This window comes from Magnolia sinica, chromosome 1, assembly GCF_029962835.1.
Source record: "Magnolia sinica isolate HGM2019 chromosome 1, MsV1, whole genome shotgun sequence".
Classification (NCBI taxonomy): Eukaryota; Viridiplantae; Streptophyta; class Magnoliopsida; order Magnoliales; family Magnoliaceae; genus Magnolia; species Magnolia sinica.
The window spans coordinates 93,168,922-93,187,306 of NC_080573.1; the positions used below are offsets into that span (position 1 = coordinate 93,168,922).

General features: G+C 40.4%; 1 protein-coding gene across 6 annotated transcripts; it reads right to left on the reverse strand.

The window, feature by feature from the left end:
* Positions 1-680: 680 nt before the first annotated feature.
* Positions 681-7,975, reverse strand: LOC131251691 (splicing factor U2af small subunit B-like). Of its 6 annotated transcripts, none has more exons than XR_009174019.1 (7): positions 7,595-7,974; positions 5,709-5,795; positions 5,072-5,153; positions 3,703-3,829; positions 3,175-3,617; positions 1,798-2,637; positions 681-1,046 (listed from the first exon to the last, which is right to left on the reverse strand). XR_009174019.1 is itself a non-coding variant. In XM_058252589.1 (6 exons), exons 1-5 carry the CDS (start codon positions 7,829-7,831, stop codon positions 3,185-3,187), a joined length of 966 nt encoding a protein of 321 aa, XP_058108572.1. In that variant the 5' UTR covers positions 7,832-7,974; the 3' UTR covers positions 681-1,046; positions 3,175-3,184. The 6 variants fall into 6 exon arrangements, 4 of the variants coding, with proteins under 4 accessions (XP_058108572.1, XP_058108589.1, XP_058108597.1 ...); XR_009174017.1 differs by having other exon boundaries at positions 681-1,117; XM_058252589.1 differs by lacking the exon at positions 1,798-2,637.
* Positions 7,976-18,385: the final 10,410 nt, after the last annotated feature.

The window sequence follows — 18,385 nt, forward strand, 5'->3', positions numbered from 1 at the left end:
TTGCAGAATATTGTGTGAGGTGCTGAGCATCAAAGCAGATTAACTTGCCGTAAGGTACTGGAATGTATGTCCATTGGCTGTTGGCTAACAAGTGGGGGTTGCATGGAGATATCCACAGCCATGAACAGTGTGACGGCTCTTGGCAGTAGAGTGTTTAAGTGCCTCTAGCTGTAGCTGTAGTGATAGGAGAGGTCCCTGTTGCCTATGAATCATTCATGGCTCCACGCCATTTTATATATATCTGTAATACAGTTTTGGTCTGCACAGATAAATTCTATGATTTAACTATCTTCTAAAACCGGTACATCTCACCTGATGCAACAACCCACTTCAAACCTTTTTTTGTATAGAAGGGTGCTACATGGTGCCCACAAAGCTGAGGCTGGGTGCTCTGTTAACAAGGGGTACTCAAAAAAGTGCCAGGGGACACCCAGCGAAGGGAATTAAGGTTCCATTGCAATTTTATGACCACAAAGGAGGCCTGTTTCGCAACAATGTCCTCGCGCCTTTGTTATGGAAACAAACAATAATACTAATCCATTTCACCGGTTGCAATTTGAGTGGGAAAGAATCCATTTCACCAAACATGACAAGATCATCCAAATTACTGTCAGCTCATTTGGGGGCTTGGGCTTTAAAACACAGGTCAGCCTGCCTGGCTGGATATACAAGAATGAAGATGCAACAAAGAATTCATAAACAAAGGAAATATGCTCGCCAGCCGCATTAGTAACAATCCAAACACAGTTGCTCAGATATTTCTATAATTTAACCAAACAGTGCATATAAAGCTCTGGAAAACAAGCCATTGTTTAACAGCAAACCAAACTCAAATGGTTTTGAAAGCTTTAGTCTAAGACTGTCAGACAAGAACAAAACCACCTACAGAAGGGTGAATGAATATACATTATCTCAAAAACCTCACCTGCGTCTGTAAAGACAGCCCTGTGAATCCTGTAAAATGCAACGCACCCTGCCCAAGCCTTCTGTGAATCCTGTAAACTCAGTTCCGAGAGAGAAGGCAGCCACACCCACCCATCAACTACCTGTACACAAATTTTCAGATAAGCTCACATAAAAATGAGGCTCGATCCTTTAGAAGCAGGGATACCTGAACCTGCAAAAAAAAACTTGCTGAATGCGTAAGCTCAAGCTGTCCCATACCAAAAACAAAAGGGCTGGAGGTGGGTAATATTGAAAATCGAAGATTTGTTCACTACCCCCCTTGGATGTGAGGTTACTGAAAAAGAAAGTGGAGAGAAGAAACAAAAAAAGCTGCATGCAGATAACGCAATTATCATAAAGACATTTGGATTCTTGATAATGCGTTTTGGTTCCTATTGTGCAGTCCAGAAATTATAAATACAGTGGAGCATTAATAAGAACCTATATATTCTGGAAATTTGCTAGCATTTGGTCACCCTTTCTGCCCCACTAGATGGTGATCTGGATTCCAGTAGGCCCCACTATGGATCGTCCTTAGCTAGAACCTCAAGTTGCTATGTAGAAAATAAATAAATAAATAAATATATATATATATATATATATATATATATATATATATATATATATATATATATATAATATAACATAAAAATAAGAAGAGAAATTAACAGAAAAATAGGGAAAAAATGTACAACACAATATACCATTTATTAGTGTTTTTAACACATTTTTGCATATCAGACTATTCTTTGATAAGAATGTGACTATCAAAAACAAATCAGGCATGATTAGGTGGATTATGACTCATTAAAATCACAAAAAAAGAAAAAGAAAACGGAAGTGATGGTTTACCCTTTCATCGATCTTTCCCCAAAATGCCCCATTCCACTTTGATTCATCAAGTCCCTCTCAAATGTTGTGTTTGATTCCCAAAACAGGCATAGAACTAGATCTAGTCTAAAATAAGCTTCTAAAGCTTCCTTAAGGGTTAATATGAAGAAAAAAGAAAGAAAGAGAAACATAAAATAAAAGCAGAAAAAAAAAAAAAAAAAAAAAAACAAAAAACACTAGTGCCCTCATGACCATATCAGACCTGGCCTGTATCACATGCTATCAGTAAATACAGGCTGATACAGCCCTTTTTTCCAGTCAGCACATTCACCCATTTCACCGTAACATAAAATGGTGGGGACCAGTATCGTAACCGCTTTTTAAAACCGTGATGTAGTGACTAGTGAGGCATAGGACTGATAGGTGGCAAACAACAAGGGCAAGCAATGCTAGCAAACCTCCTTTTTCAATATGCAGAAATCTTGGAGAGATTTGCTCTTGTTGGAATCAAGAGATCTTTGAAACGTTGGGGCTTTTACTAAAAATACAAAATTTCACAATTTTCTTTTCCAATGTATCAAGCGCTTTAACCTGTTCTAAGACATTCTAATAATATTGCTAAGATATTTTGGTTCAATAAAACATCAAACCAGGAAAAAGAAAGCGCCATGGTTTTGAAATATAGGAGCAAGAAAAGGACACTCGATTTGCTCAAGGCAGCCAAAGATGGGAAGGTTGTTAGTTTAAAAAACAAGCATGCAAGGAATATGAGTGGGGGACTGCTGCAGTGGTGAAGACAAAAAAGAAAAAGAAAACACTTTTTTACATCCCATATCACAGAACAGTGGACCTGCACACCACCTGCACAGTGCAAAATGGGCTGTAAGCTACATTTCCTGAAGGGGTGGTTTTTTTCGTAAAAAGCAGCAACTACATCTTCTAAAAGAAGAATAATATAATCCTCAATCTGAAGATGTGTAGCATTCCTTGGATCCCTAGTCTGCAAAGGTGGGGCCCATAGTTGGCCAATCAAAAATTCCTTAATCAAATGGAGCACAGTGAATGGACAATGGCCCAAAGAGTTAGATAGTTGGGACAATCCAACCCTATCATTAGCAGCCTGCAAACAGATGGTCGAGAAAAGAAATACTCGGCAAGAGTCCATAATAAACTGAAAAAAGACTGAATATTTGAATGGTAAGATCATCCAATCCGGGAAATCTTGGGGCATGATCCATCCACAGTAGGTCCCATCAAATTAGCAGTCTATATCATTGAACTATGGACCCACCTTGTAAAACTAGTAACCCAAGAATATAAGCACACCCTGGGCTCGAGAATCATACAATTTTCTTTTTCTAAAGGTCTTAACAAGATAAATCTGAGTAAGAGGCAAACCAGGCACTGCTCAGTAACCAGATCCTCCTTGCTGTTGCTGCTGCTGCTCATAGTACTGCCCTCCATTTTGTGTGTAACCAGTGCTGTCAGCATTATTATCATTAGCAGCATTGCTATTCTTATGACCTGACTCTGCCTGTTCTTTTTCCCTGTTCCATTGCTCGATTTTAGCCCGCCTCTCAGCACTGCCTTCCCTAACTGGGCTCCTATTCCGCTTTCCCCCAGGGCTCCTGCTTCGTCCCCTTCGGTTTCGTCCAGGGCTACGGCTCCTGGCCCTCCTCCGATCTTCAAGGTAGTTGTCCTTCTCATCGTAACGCCTCCCATGACCACGGCCACCGTGGGAGCGTTCTTCATGGCTGCGATGCCTGTAGGGGCTGCGGCTTCTGCTGTGGCTGCGACTGTGCCTACGTCGGTACCGTCCAAATAGTTGCCGTCTCAGCTCTCTAGTAATCAATGGACAGAAATCATCAGAGAAAGGGTTGAGTGGGCAGATGAAATTCCAAGAAAAATGATAGCTTAGAGGTTTACCTGCTAATCTTTTTCAGATGCATGAAATTGCAATAGCCGCCTCGGTTGCACGTGTTTTCTTCATATTGCCTGCATGTTGCTTCCCGGAAATCCGTCACTGGGGAGAAGTCAACAATAATGGGACGCCCTGAAACAACAACAACATGACAACAAAATAGTCCAATTTCCTGTTGAAAACAAAAAATGAAAATAAAAAGTAGAAATTAGAGTTGCAAGGTGATAACTTAGTGAGTGACAATAAAAGGAAACGCGGCAGTGCCTAGAGAACAAGGATCTTGAAACAGGATAACGGCAGTGCCAAGAGAACAAAGATCTTGAGATAGGAAGACGGCAATGGCAAGAGAACAAGAATCTTGAGGCAGGAATTACATTATACGTGGTCTTTCTTTTTCACAGTCGACGGTTTATTAAATTCTAATTAGTGGGATGATAATCCAGAAAATTGGTCTGTCATGACCCACCGCAGATGGGCTATGCCTCAAAATTTTACTCCATGGGACAGCATCAAACATTTGATTTGTGGACTATAGATAAGAAAAGAAATACAGCAACAGTCCACTTTCAACTGAAAAAGGTCTTAATATTGATCACTGGGATCTTCTTCCATCTGGGAGAGTTTTGGGGCATGCTCCTTCCAGTAGAACTCAATACAGCATCAAACATTTGATTTGTGGACTATAGATAAGAAAAGAAATACAGCAACAGTCCACTTTCAACTGAAAAAGGTCTTAATATTGATCACTGGGATCTTCTTCCATCTGGGAGAGTTTTGGGGCATGCTCCTTCCAGTAGAACTCAATAGTCTAATATCTCAATCACTGAACCATGGTCTCCACTTGTTAGATTTGAAAACTCATCTATATTGTGCAAAGATGAAGGCCATGCATCAAATGAGAAATGCTAATATGCCGACCAGGCAGCTCCCTTATCACGCTACACACAGCAAACACATGGTGATTGGGAACATTGATCAGGTGAGTAACCACATGGAGAGGCCATATACCAAAATTCAAAGGTATTGAACAGTGGTAGACATCCAACAGATGAATGCAAAAGGAACAGTTAGCAGTGGCTCACATTCAAACAGACAATTCCAGAATGGTCAGATTTGTCCAATCACTTGGACTTTCCAAGAATAGTGCATTGACACAATGTCCCACCGGATCAATGGTCCCAATCAAACGCATGTTTGTCACATGTATTCAGCAGGAGCTGCATAGAACCTTTATGGCATGACATGAGCACATCTTAGCATGTCACCAAGGACTTTAGCAGTCAAACCACAAAGGAGAACCAAAAACTTGATGAAAAGCTGGTGATTCTTTGTACCGAAAACTATACCATAATTCTAAGGAGAGAGAAGACTAACCTGCATAAAATCTTCCACTCAAATTTCGGAGCGCATTTGCAGCATGTTCTTCCTCTCTAAACTGAACATACACATTTCCCACCTGCCAAGATAAAGTCACGATGATACTCATGTACCTCAGAAAACTGGAGTCCTAGCTCAGGTACTCGGATAACCAAAAGGATATGAGACCCTTCTTTCCCCAGAATCCATCCAGTTTCAAGCTCTAGACCTACTAGTTATCTGAAAGAGTGAGTGTGCCGCATGGGCTGCAAAAAAATCTAGCTTGAGATAATAATTGAGGAATTGGGGAACATTTAATAAGGGATACTCAGATGACAAAAAAGAATTCGAAACCCTTAGTCAAAATTCACCAAGTTTCAAGCTCTAGACCTACTAGTTATTCGAACTTCAAAGTGACTGCGTCACATGGGCTACAAAAAACCCAACTAGTGATAATTGTTGGGGAACATTTAATAAGATTAAAATTATGATTTGTATCCAATACTTCCCTTACTCATGTCCTGTGAGTTCGGTTTAGGAGAAACAGAAGATCTCTCATCCCCAATCCTTACTGTAATTGACACCCATTTCCATACGTAACCTATTAAAAAGGAATTAAATGCTGTGGAAAAACATTCAATTCTATGTCACTCACCATGTGATCAGCCAAATTGTCACAGATATTCAGGCTCTCAATCTCCCCATATTTGCTCAGCTCCTCAAACAGATCCTCATAGAAATCCTGCACTTTCAGAGAAATATGCTCACCAAATGACCAGATAACTAATGATATATCTCAGAAGAGAACGGAGTATCAATTTTTTTATTTTTTTGAAAAAAAGAACGTGAAGGGAAAGTGTACAATGGAGGGGGTCCTGTACATCATCAGATGTGCAAGTTATTTGTTCATATGCAGGATCCCATGCATGTGGATTTCATGGTTCAGTAATGCAGATTGCTAATCCGATAGGCCCCACTGGATGGGGTGGGGTGCTCCTAACAACACCCACATCAGAAGAACGAAGTCCTTCAATCTTTGACTATTTCCACTGAATGTACTGTTATATATATATATATATATATATATATATATATATATATATATATATATATATATATATAGAATCTCTTTAAAGGCAAATTGATATAAGGGTCAGGATTTCCCGAATGCTAGAATTTCAGGCATCCCCATTAAACAACTCAGGTCACCAGACCTAGGCCCTGCATGTATGGAATCTTCCATGTATATATTATAGCCAACAAAAAGATATCCCCCAAAAGTGTAACTCCAACAAGACATTTCCGAAAAACAAAAAAATCCAACATGACCTTGTGCATTCTAGCCATGTCTTAAAAACAGAAAAACTCGACTTGGGAGTCAGTGACTCAACGGATAGAGTCAAATTGACCCGGAGGCTCAGTCCAGTCTTGAACATTGATACTCAATAATGACCATGGTTCAAAAAATCCACCATTGAGTAGCATATTGGCCCAAGGTTCTGAAAATTAGTTTCAGCGAATGCATTAGCCAGGCCTGAAAATGATCAAAGTATGGGGCATGCATATAGGAAAATATTGGCCCACTTTTTCTATTGGGTATATCACAAAAAGGGAGGTAATATCACAAAAAAGGGGGGAAATGGAAAATACAAGAATTATAATTTATTTGTGCTTTTGGCATGTATTCAATGGACCATCAGACCATTCTTTGATGAGAAGGTTGTTTGTCAGCTGACCTAATGAAGACCTACCGAAAGCCGATTTTTAAGTCTTTGAACACTAAAATTGGTTTTAACTCTTAATGCTCGTGTGATTAGAAATAGTTTTGTTTATTGTCAATTTTTACTATGAGTTTGGTTGCATACATTTAATCGAAGACCGGATGAATATCTATTCAACATATATTATCCATAATTAAAATACAGGGGCGAGTTCCAGTTCAGAACTTAGTTTGTCAATGTGGGGCCAATGGTTAGTCTATCCAAGCTATTGATCTGACGGACCCCAACGTGGATTGACCATTCCCAGAAATCCTCTTAGTTGATCAATTCTAACCTTCCCATTGTTGGCATGCAAATGCATAATTAAAAAAGAAATGCAAGGTGAACCACATTCAATGGAGGAAAGACCAATCATTCGATGGCTAACATCTCCCGGTTTTGGAGATTTTGGGGGAATGGTTTGACCATGATGGGGCTGTCAGCTCAATGGCTTGGATAGATCAAAACCATGGGCCCCACATCTGACCTATCAGATGTGGATGTTGATCTGGGGGTCGATGCTCTACTGACTGACCTACCAGATGATTCTACCCACCCAAAGAAAGTGGACAATCAGAATAACGGCATTCATTTAACAGGGGCCAGAGCAGACCTCTAGGATCATCCAACGGAGGAGATCTTTGGGACATCTCCAATCCACCATGGAAGCCACCATGCCAACGGTTTGGATCGTCAAGAGTCGGGCACCAAATGTGAGATTTGTAGGGCGGAGCATCTACGGGACTAAAAATTAAAAGGAGAAGAGGAGAAAGAAGGGAACCTCGAAGTGCTCCTGGATCTTGCGGGGATCCATGGCCTGGCCCTGAGGGTCCACGCCAGGTGTCACCATATCAGGCCTCTGATACATGTTCGAGAGCAGCAGCGTAGGGCTGATGCTCGGCCGAGTATGGAGCCTCGAGCACCGATCACCGTGCCTGCACGCCCCGATCTTGAAGTAGAAAGGGCAGTTCACCCGATCCTTCTCTGTCCCGAAGATCGACGCCAAGTGCTCCGCCATCGCAAGATCTAACGGCTAGGATCGAGTTCGATGGACCTCAAGGGAATGATCGACGGCCAAGATTGGAGATGAGAAGAAAAATCGCAGGTTTTCCTCTGTAAGAGAGGGGTGGCCGCGAAGGAAAGGAACGGAGAAGACAAAACGAAGACTTCCGCTTCCCATTCGGATACATTTATAGGGAAGCGGATTGGCTGATGACCCCAACACCACTGTGATATCCCTGCTAACCCCACTCTGTGGGGCCCACTGTAATCTATGCGTTCTATCCACGACGTCCATCCATTTTTTCAGATCATTTTATAGGATAAGCCCAAAATTGAATGATATAAAAATCTCAAGTATACCACACCACTGGAAATAGTGGGGATTGAACGCTTACCGTTGGAAACTTTTTTTTTTAATTGCAACTTAAGTTTTGGATCAAGCTTATATTTTTGTTTTCACTTTGTCCGGGTCCGCTTGATCAATTGAACCGGTTGGATGGCAAATAAACATCATGGTAGGTCCTAAAAGATTTCAACGGTGGACATCACTATCCTACTGTTTCCTTTGGTGTGATCTAATTGAGCTTTCGGTATGCTTCGATTTTGGGCTCACATCATAAAATGAGCTGGAAAAACGGATGGATCGACTGGATGAAAATCTTACATTATGGTGAGCCCTAACCAGGGATTTTTGTAGGGGTGGAATCACCCCAATCCGCTGGACCGGATTTCCTTGCGAAAGCATGAAGTTCCTGCGCTGGTATGAAAGGTGGGTCCACCGTAATGATCATGGGAAATTCAACTCGTCCATACATCTTTTCGAGCTCATTTTAACAAATGTGGCAAAAATTAACCAAGATCCAAAACTCAAATTAGCCATATGAAATAAAACAGTGGGAAATGGAATGGCTACCGTTGAAACCTTCTTAGGCTCTACCTCTGTATGCCATCCAAACCTTTCGTAATGTCATTTTCACTTACATACATCAAGTGAAAACACTTAAGACTGATACAAAGCTTCCGTGGCTATATAAATATTTCAACGGTGGTTACTAAATTGTCACTATTTCCTCTCACGTGGCTCATTTGAATTTTGGATCCACCCTATTTTAGCTGCGTGTCCTAAAATGAGATTGAAAAATGAATGGATTAGTTGGACTTCTCATGAACACCGCAGTGGACCCCTGATGGTGTCGGATGTGATTTCTATCAACACTTATACATTAACTAAATTATGCATCATAATGATCATATGATAAATATAAGCATAACTAGATAAATGTACTCAAAGCAATCCCAAGCACAATCATATATAGTGGTTCGGCAACTTGCCTACTCCACTCCCCGACGGACGCACTCTCTCCTAGAGTGTACCGAATTTCACTATCCAATGGTTTTAAATCAGGTTAACCATGAACTTTTACAACCTACATAAGGTTAACTAGGATACCTATACAAGGTTCTCCTAGGTGTCTACATAAGGCGACTTGTCCTACACAAAGACTCAACTGGGAGCCTACCCAAGGCAACCCAAGCCTACACAATGCTAGGCCTACATAAGGCTACTTAGTCTTACACAAGGACATAACACTGGGAGCCTACACAAGGCAACTCAAGCCTACATAAGGCAATGTCTACATAAGGCAACACGTATTCTCCTGTCGGAGGCTTATAAATAGAACTTGACAAATTTGACACTCAAACTTTAAATCTCAATCATACACAAGGAAATGGCTTCAGACACATTAGACTCTAAGTAATTATAACTAAGTGGATGAGTCTCGTTCTCGCACAATGCGAAGATCTTTAATGATGACAAAGAGTCTTCAGCTCTCTTGAACTGCAACCTGCTTTTGATGCTCTGATGAATGCTCCGAGGTTGTGAGGTTTAGGGTTTTGTTCTTCTCTATTTAAATAATATGATTTAAATACATAGAGAAGGTTCTCATGAGCTATGCATTCAAGAGTTCTAATAACATGATTGACCTATAAGGAGGTTTGTTGGAATCTCACTGAATGCTAGAGTTCATAATTCAATCTTAAGCACATAAGATGGTGAGTTAATGCATATGCCAAGATTGAATGATGAACTCTAATGGGAAAGAGAGAGTGAGGAAGAAGGTATATAGATCTTGAAAGAACAGGCTCAAACTCTCTTGGATTCTACTTCATTTTATTAAGAGGCAACCTATGGTATTTATAAAAGAAGAATACCAACAGTAAAAAAAAGGGCAAAAATCTATTATTGTCGATACTATCGAATAGTCTTCAATATCATCTAAATTTGAATTTCGATGGTATCAAGTCTAATTCGATTGTATCGACACTCTACACATATATGTTCATTTTTGTGTAGAACAGATTCTGCTTGATTTTATCAAGTAACCTTCGATTTTATCGATGTGCACTTCGATGTCATCGAAAGATAGTTCGATCCAATAGGATTTTCTTCAGAAAATTACCTTTTGGTTGTTGAAAGATTTTGTCCAGATATTCGATGCTATTGATCATCTTTGATGCAATTGAAATTTGAAGTTCGATTATATCGAAGCATATTCGATGTGATTGAAGAGTTTGTATTTTCTTTGATGGCTTGCTGGACAAAATGTTCCTTATCTTCGATGTAATCAAACACACTCCGATACAATCGAGAACTTACTCTCGATGTACTCGAAGGTGACTCGATTATATCGATGAACACTTTTTAAAATGTATTTCATGTAGAGGGAGTAGCCTAAGTCGATGTTATCGAATAGGGTTTGATTCTATTGAAGTTTGAATTTCGATATCATCGAACATCATTCGATATAATTGATAATTCTCAGCATTTGGTCTTTTTGTTGTTAGACAGAATGGGCCTAATCTTCGATTCAATCGAACCATGTTCGATAGAATCAAAACTGACTTCAATTGCAAATCGATGCAATCGAATATATCTGTGTAGTTCATGTTTTACTCCTCTAACATTCTAACTGTTCAACACTTAAGCTTTTCAAAGGTGATTTTCAATGAATTTGAGGTAAGGTTAAGTTGGATGGGGGTCATATAGCTTAGGGATTGGTTTAGGAAGAGAGGCTTCATTCACCTGTTTGGAGCACTCAGGTTTCTCTTTTGTTGATGTCTTCATCTTGAAATCTTCATCTTGGGATTCACTTAAAGACAGTCTCAACATTCACGTGATTTGACAAACTAGAGCACTTTCATGTAGAGCTGGGCATCGGACCGAGTCGAATCAGATTCGGCCCAACTCGACCAGGTCCGAGTTCTGCTTGGTCTGACTCGAACTCGGTTAGATCCGGGACCAAGTCTGGGTCATCTGACCCAATCTAATCCGTTGTAACGTTAGACTGACCCGAATTGAGTCCGACTCGGTCAAAAAAACTGAGTCGGATCTGATTGGCTACTGTTCGGATTGAGTTCTTTAAAAAATAAAAAAATCACCGTTAAAAATTTTGTACAGCCTACCACAATGTTTATTTTTCCATCCAATCTATCAATAACGTAACAACTACATGGATGTAGGGGAAAAACAACCTTCATATTGATCTGAAACTTCTGTGACCCTTAAAAGAGTTTCAACGGTAGATGCTCAACCCCCACTGCTTTTTGAAGTGTAGTCCATTTGATCTTTAGATCTGTCTTATTTTTCGGCTCAAGCCTTAAGACGAGCCTGCCAAATGGATGGACGGTTTGGATATAACACATACGTCATGATGGGACCCACATAATTTGCTAACGTCAATGCAAATATACAGTGCTGGTGCACGGTACACCTGCCAACTTCAGGACGTCTTGTCACGTCAACGCGTACGCGGATTTCGTGCAAAAGCCTTTCACAGGAAGTTACCGCACTTAAAGTTAGGTGGGGCACACCGTGATGTTTGCAAGAAATCCACAACTTCCATCAGTTTTGCGAGATCATTTTAAGACTTGAGACCAAAACTGAATAGGATCCAAGACTCAAGTGGGCCGCAATAAAGGAAAATGTGTAGGGAAATTCCTGTCGTTGAAACGTTCCTGGCGTCTATGGTGATGTTTGCATGCCATCTTTACCATTTATAATTTCGTTCCTATTGGGTTGAAATGAAAACACAAATACTAGCATGATTCAAAGCTTTTGTGGCCACATGAATATTTCAACTATAAACATTCAATCCTCACATTTTTGGCCCACCTGAGTATTGGATCCAGATAAGTTTTTGGCTTGTGTCCTAGAATGAGCTCACAAAACGGATGGATGGAGTGGGTTTCTCAAAAAAAATCACTGTAGGCCCCACCTAAGTTACAAGCGTAGGAACTCGTTGCGAAAGGCTTTCACCCGACGCGAGCTTTACACTCGCTACATAGGTTCTCGAAGAAGCTTAATAAAAGAACTACCTGTCTGTAGCTAGTCTGTAGCTAACACCAGCTATATAGTTGCTCTAGTACGTGTCGTGCGAAGACAACACGGACGCTCCTCGAGCTCTGAGCTGTGAGAACGGTTCAAAGGAGATCAAAGTTGCATGGGCCCCACAATGATGTATTTATTATATCTACATTGTTCATCTATTTTTAGAGATCATTTTAGAGCACTATCCAAAAAATAAATCATATCCAAAGATCATTTGGACCACACCATAAGTAGTGGCGGAGATAATGATTTTCACTATTAAAAAATTTGTAGGGCCCACCATAATGTTTATTTTACATCCAATTTGTTCATAAGGTCACAAGTACCTGATTGAAAAGGAAAAATAAATTTTATAAGGTCACACGTATCTGAATGAAGAGGAAAAACAAATTTGATATTGATCCCAAACTTCTGTGACCCTGAAAAGGGTTTCAACGGTAAACGTTCAATCCCTCACTGCTTTCCGTAGTGTGGTCCACTTAATAGTTAGATTTGTCTTATTTTTTGTCTCAAGCCTTAATACGATATTGCCAAATGGATGGACGGTTTGGATATAACACTTACCTCGTGATAAGACCTACAAAACTTGTTAACATTACACCAGCCAATTCGCTTCTGTCTAACTTTGGGGTCTGACTGTCAAGACAACGTAAACAGCGTTATGCCGATGCCTGCTGCGACTATCTATCTTTCTCTCTTCCATATACAGCTATATACCATTTCTTGATGTATATCTCTCTCCACCAGAGAAATCCCGTAAAGCTCCAGAATCTAATTTGATCTACTGCAAGACATCTAGCTAGCTTTCTACTTGTCTTCTTCTTCAACAGATAGGGAGAGACAGATATAAAGAGAGAGAGAGAGATAGATATAGAGAGATAGAAAGATAGAGTTGACAGCCTTAGGTGTACATTGGGCGGGATTTTTTGACGCCGAACGTAAAGACTAGGAGGTAAAAATAATATATATATATATATATATATACAAACACACACTAATACATATACGGTTCGGATCGGGTGAGTCCGAATCGGATCCAATCGGATCGGGTCGGTTCGGAACAGGGCATATCCGGATTCGATCCGAAAATAATTCAGATTTGGATTATGCTACCCGATCCTGACCATCGGTTCTGTTCTAATCGGGTCGGATCGGGTCTGATCGGGCCGGATCTACCGATTCAGGTATGAAATGCCCAGCTCTACTTTCATGAAGGACTTTATTTCATTGCACTAAGGGAAGTCCTCATAGTCGGTCATGTAGTTCGGATAGTCGAGAAATTATTTAAAAGAATTCTCCCTCTAACTTGGGGAAGTTCTTTTATTGTAGAACTCCTAAAGCAGTAGAAAACACAATAGTAGAATCATGAGCACCTTTTTCCCTTTTAAAAATGGAGGTCGCTCTTGGTCAAGAAGGTTGGGGTTGGCTGATGAGTCTTATTACCAAGCTCGGTTGATTGGTTTAGCTCGGTCGTTAGGTTTCCTTGACCAGCCCACTTTCTTAAGTACCTATTCCGGATTGGTGTTTAAGGGAGTGTACCGATGAAAGCGACTTTCCGAATGTTGGTTGGTATGATTATTTCGATCTTGGTCGTCCTCTTTCTTTCTTTTGGTGTTAACAGTAGAGGGCTCCTCTTATTCCATTTGCTTCCTATCCTTAGCTGAGTTGTTTCCTTCTCAAGTAGCTCTTCTTGAACTAAAGAACTCCTTGGCATTGGAATATTTTTGAGCTCGGTTAAGTAGGTAAACGAGGGTAGTTGGGGGGTTCTTACAAATGAAGAAGATGAACTTTCCTCGTTTAAGGTTGTCTACCATGGAGGCCAGAGCTATTTGGTCAAAATAATTGTTGACTTGGATAGCTTCAACGTCGAAACAAATGACGTAGTCTTTTAGCAGCTCGTTCTCTCTCTGAGTGATTGTGAGAAGATGAGTTAATGGCTTTCTTTTGTCTTTCCCTCTAACAAATTTAGTGATGAAGGCCTTGCTGAGCTACGCGAACAAACTAATGGATTTCTGTTTAATTGCCGAAACCATTTTGTGCAATCTCCAACAAAGTTAGGGAGGAGGCTTGACACATAACCGAGCTTGATGTGCCGTGGAGCTTTATCAATGCCCTAAACGATTCAAAATGCTCGACCGGATTGCCAAACTCGGAGTAGGGGGCGATTTGTGGCATTCAGAATTTGGGCGGGAGTTAGGCTCTCATAATGTTGTCAGTAAACGACGAATCAATCTCCTTTAGTATAGCTTCGACGAAGGTCGGTATTTAGGTGCGATAGCTTGGTAGATATCGCCGATCTAACCTCGCAGTTCCTTGAGTTCTGACTTTTAGGGGCCCTCGTTCTTGGCTACCGCCTCGGGAGCCTTTCCATGCCTCTTTTTCTCTAATGTGTGACGCAAGTCGAAGTTGGCGGGCATGGCAGTTCTCGAGGTGTGAGAGGGCACATGGCTTAACTGGTCAGGATGTCACTTAGTTCTTTGCGAGTCGATCGGTGCTTGAGGTGGTAGAGAGACCTCGGTGGCTGCCCATGCATCTATCAGGGCCTGCGGGTGAGGATTCAGCCTGAAGTTGTGAATGCGAGTCTTCATGGTCCACGGACTGCTTCGCTGGTGGGAGGAGCAGCTGCTGCAATCATGGCCTAGGCCCTCTTCCCGCTTTTTGCCATTGTAGAATCACTGTAGAAGATGGGAATTACTTTTATGTCGTTCCCACAAATAGCGCCAAACTATTGATGTAAAAATCCGGTCAATCCTTCCTCACCTCCTGCTAGCTGGAGTATCGACATTGGGGGTGTCAGATATGGCAGGGGACCCTCCGATGCCTAAGTCACGGTAGGTTTGCAGAAAGTATAGAAGAATCAGGATATTTATTGTGTGTACCTTTACCCATAGCATCGGGTGTATTTATAGGCTTTTAAGGGTGGTGGCATATACGGCAATGCCTCTTTGATTGTGATTGTGTATTACGAAAATAAACTTCCTTCCGACGTGTCGTGGTTGACTTCTTGATATCCTTGACGAATATCTCGGAGGATAATCCTATCTTAATATATTGTGAGTGTATTTGTATTCCGAGGTGATGGTCGATATTCGAGGCCGAGATTGGTATCTGAGGTCAAGGTCTTTGGTTGAGGCGAGATGATTTTTCATCTCCATGTGTGCGGGCGTGCTAGAATTGAAATTGTGGCTCAATTCAAACTAAACAATTATGACCCCAAGCGCCAAGATAGACAGAAACGTAGTGTATGACCGAGATTTGATGAGATCGGTAGCCTATTCAGCCGCTCGCTCAATGTGTAAATAGGATCATGCGATATTCAGAGGGTAGGGTTCGTCCTTTGATGATGGGTTACACCTCTGCCTTCCATATGAAAGAACTTTTCAATACATATAAAGTAAAATGAGAAAGGAATTCTTATAACCGGTCGTGAAGAACACTTGCAAACACCTTTTCGAGTGAAAAAATGAATCCAACATGCGAGCATAGACTCAAATTACAGCTAAAATTACTGGTTACTTGATTAATGCTATGAATTACACTATGGAATGTAAACAATGGGCTAAAAGTAAATGATTACACTAAGGAATGCAATTTGTTTGGTAGGGAAAGTAAAGGATTACACTATAGAATGTAAATTGACTGGTAATTAAAAAGATAATTGAAAGGTAATATTTGGTTTGATTGGGTTGATATGAGACAACTTCTTCCTTTTGCATTCGTCTTCTATTCATAGTTTTAATCTAGCCATTTGGATCCTTCTCACGTTCTGACAGTTACTATAACCGTTCACCACTACTTGACTTTATCTGTCATCTGTCCCATGATCGTTCCTTAACAATTGCTCCTCCATAGGTCGCTCTATACAATGACATGGCACTGTTCGATATGTTACCATTGTTGTTACAAAGAAATCTTTTTCAAATCTTCAAATACACCATGCGAATCCGTACAGATCACATGATTGCTTCGATTTATTCCTCGGTGGGTGAGTGTTGATGATCTCTCGAGCCTTATTTTGATCGACCTCAATTCCCTTGCTGATGCACTAGAAACCTAGGGAATTGCTGGTTGAGACTCTGAAGGCACATTTTAAGGGGTTTATTTTCAGCTTATGGAGCCTCATTCACTTGAACGATTTGCGCAGTTGAGCAACATGGTTCTCTATGTTGGTTGACTTGACAACTATGTCGTCCACATACACTTCCATAAATCGCCCAATCATATGATGGAATATGGTATGCATTGCCCTATGATATGTAACTCCTGCGTTTTTTAATCCAAAAGGCATCACCACCCAACAACAAGTTCCTAATGGGCCTAGACATCTAAAGTCGTTTTCGGCACGTCATCCATTGCAATGTAAATATGGTTACACCTAGAATGCCCATCCATGAAGGACACGATTCCATGCCCGACAACCCTATCGATTAGCTAATCGGCCACCGACATCGGTTATTCATCTTTTGGTATTGTTAAATTTAAATTTTTGAAATCAATGCAAATCCTCAATTACCATTCTTTTTTATTACTGGAACAACATTTGACATCCATTTGGCGTATTTGATAGGCCTAATGAAACCAGCCTTCAAAAGTCATTCAATTTCTTCCTTTATCCTATGGGTTACTTTTGCTATCATTCTCCTGAGCGTTTGCTTGAGCGGCCGATTGTAATGCCCTGAAAATCGGGCACCCGAGTACATAGACTTTGATGCTAAGTTTTCAGGTGTTAACTTATAAAATACACATGTATCCTCATTCGTATTTCACATTCATTTCACACACAAATAATTAGAGTAACGCATTTTAACCTAGTGGAACCAAAACGAGGTAGAGCTAGCAAGATCCAATAATATAGGGCTAACACCTAAAAGTTACAGTTCCAAAAATGGTGACCACCCATGTGAGAATTATACAAATCACAATAATTGTGATAGGAACAGAAGAATAACTACCAAGTGGGAAGAAGTTAGAGATCTACTGGGGGGCATGATCGCACCACCGACTGCTCCTATTCCTAAGTTATTTGCATATGCCAAATAGGAGGTGTCAAATGCCAACATAGTTAAGAAATATCCCCAAGATTGTTACTTGAGACATTTAAGTGATTGACAGGTTCATAACAAATACATATTCATACATATAATACACTCAGGCAAGTTATCTTTAACACACAACTATTAAACAAGTTACACATGTTACCAACACAACAGATTGCATGTAATGATGGCATAATAAATAAACAGTTTCTTAATCTATTTGGTAACTATATTAATGTCATAATGAAATGATACATGCTCCTCAAAATCCAACACTCCCTCACAAGTGACTCCAAAGCCAAATCGTAACCTATCCTATGATATGCATGATTAGCTAAGTGATTATTAGTCCCGGTTCATATAAGAGGTTGACGAAGGTAGGATACTATCATTATATCATAAGTCATTATCCGAATCATGTGACTCTTTAAGGCATGTGGCGACTCCTCACCAGTGTCCCTTTATCCAAATTAAGGCATCAACAATGTACGGGTTATCACCCAATACCGAGTATGAATCATCAATTCAGAGGTGTGGGCTTATCACTCAAAACTAAATCAATATAAAGAAAATCACCCAATTCCATTCACACCTGGTCATTCGAACGGTACTTTGGCTAGAACCATCTACAGCGTGATTTAACAAGGGTTATTTGAACAACATTCTATCACCTCTATCAGTGCTAAATGGTCACTATGGGGAGGCTCGTCACCCCAGCATAGGCCGACAGCTTGAACATGGTGTCTCATACCACCATGCTCGGCTCATAAGTATTTGGGGATCGTAACGCACTAATAGTTATGAGTATACTAAATCAATGGTAATAATGGTATCTAATGTTCTATTGAATGTTATACAATTACCAAGTATAAGAATGATCGAGCTTCCATTAAACTGATGTGATCGACTACGAAGGACCCCGTTATAATGCCCCAGATTTTGGGGGCCGAGTAAATAATGGACTCCTAATATCCCGGGTGTCACTTATGCTTTGCAAAAGCGGGATTTTATAATTCATTTCACCTAACATTTGGGCAGTTCATAGAATTAAAATAGATTGTGCGATGTACCTTGAAATAAATGTGAATTTAATGCAAGTAAATTAGCTATTAGTAAAACATGTCCATCAAGAGTATGGGATTAT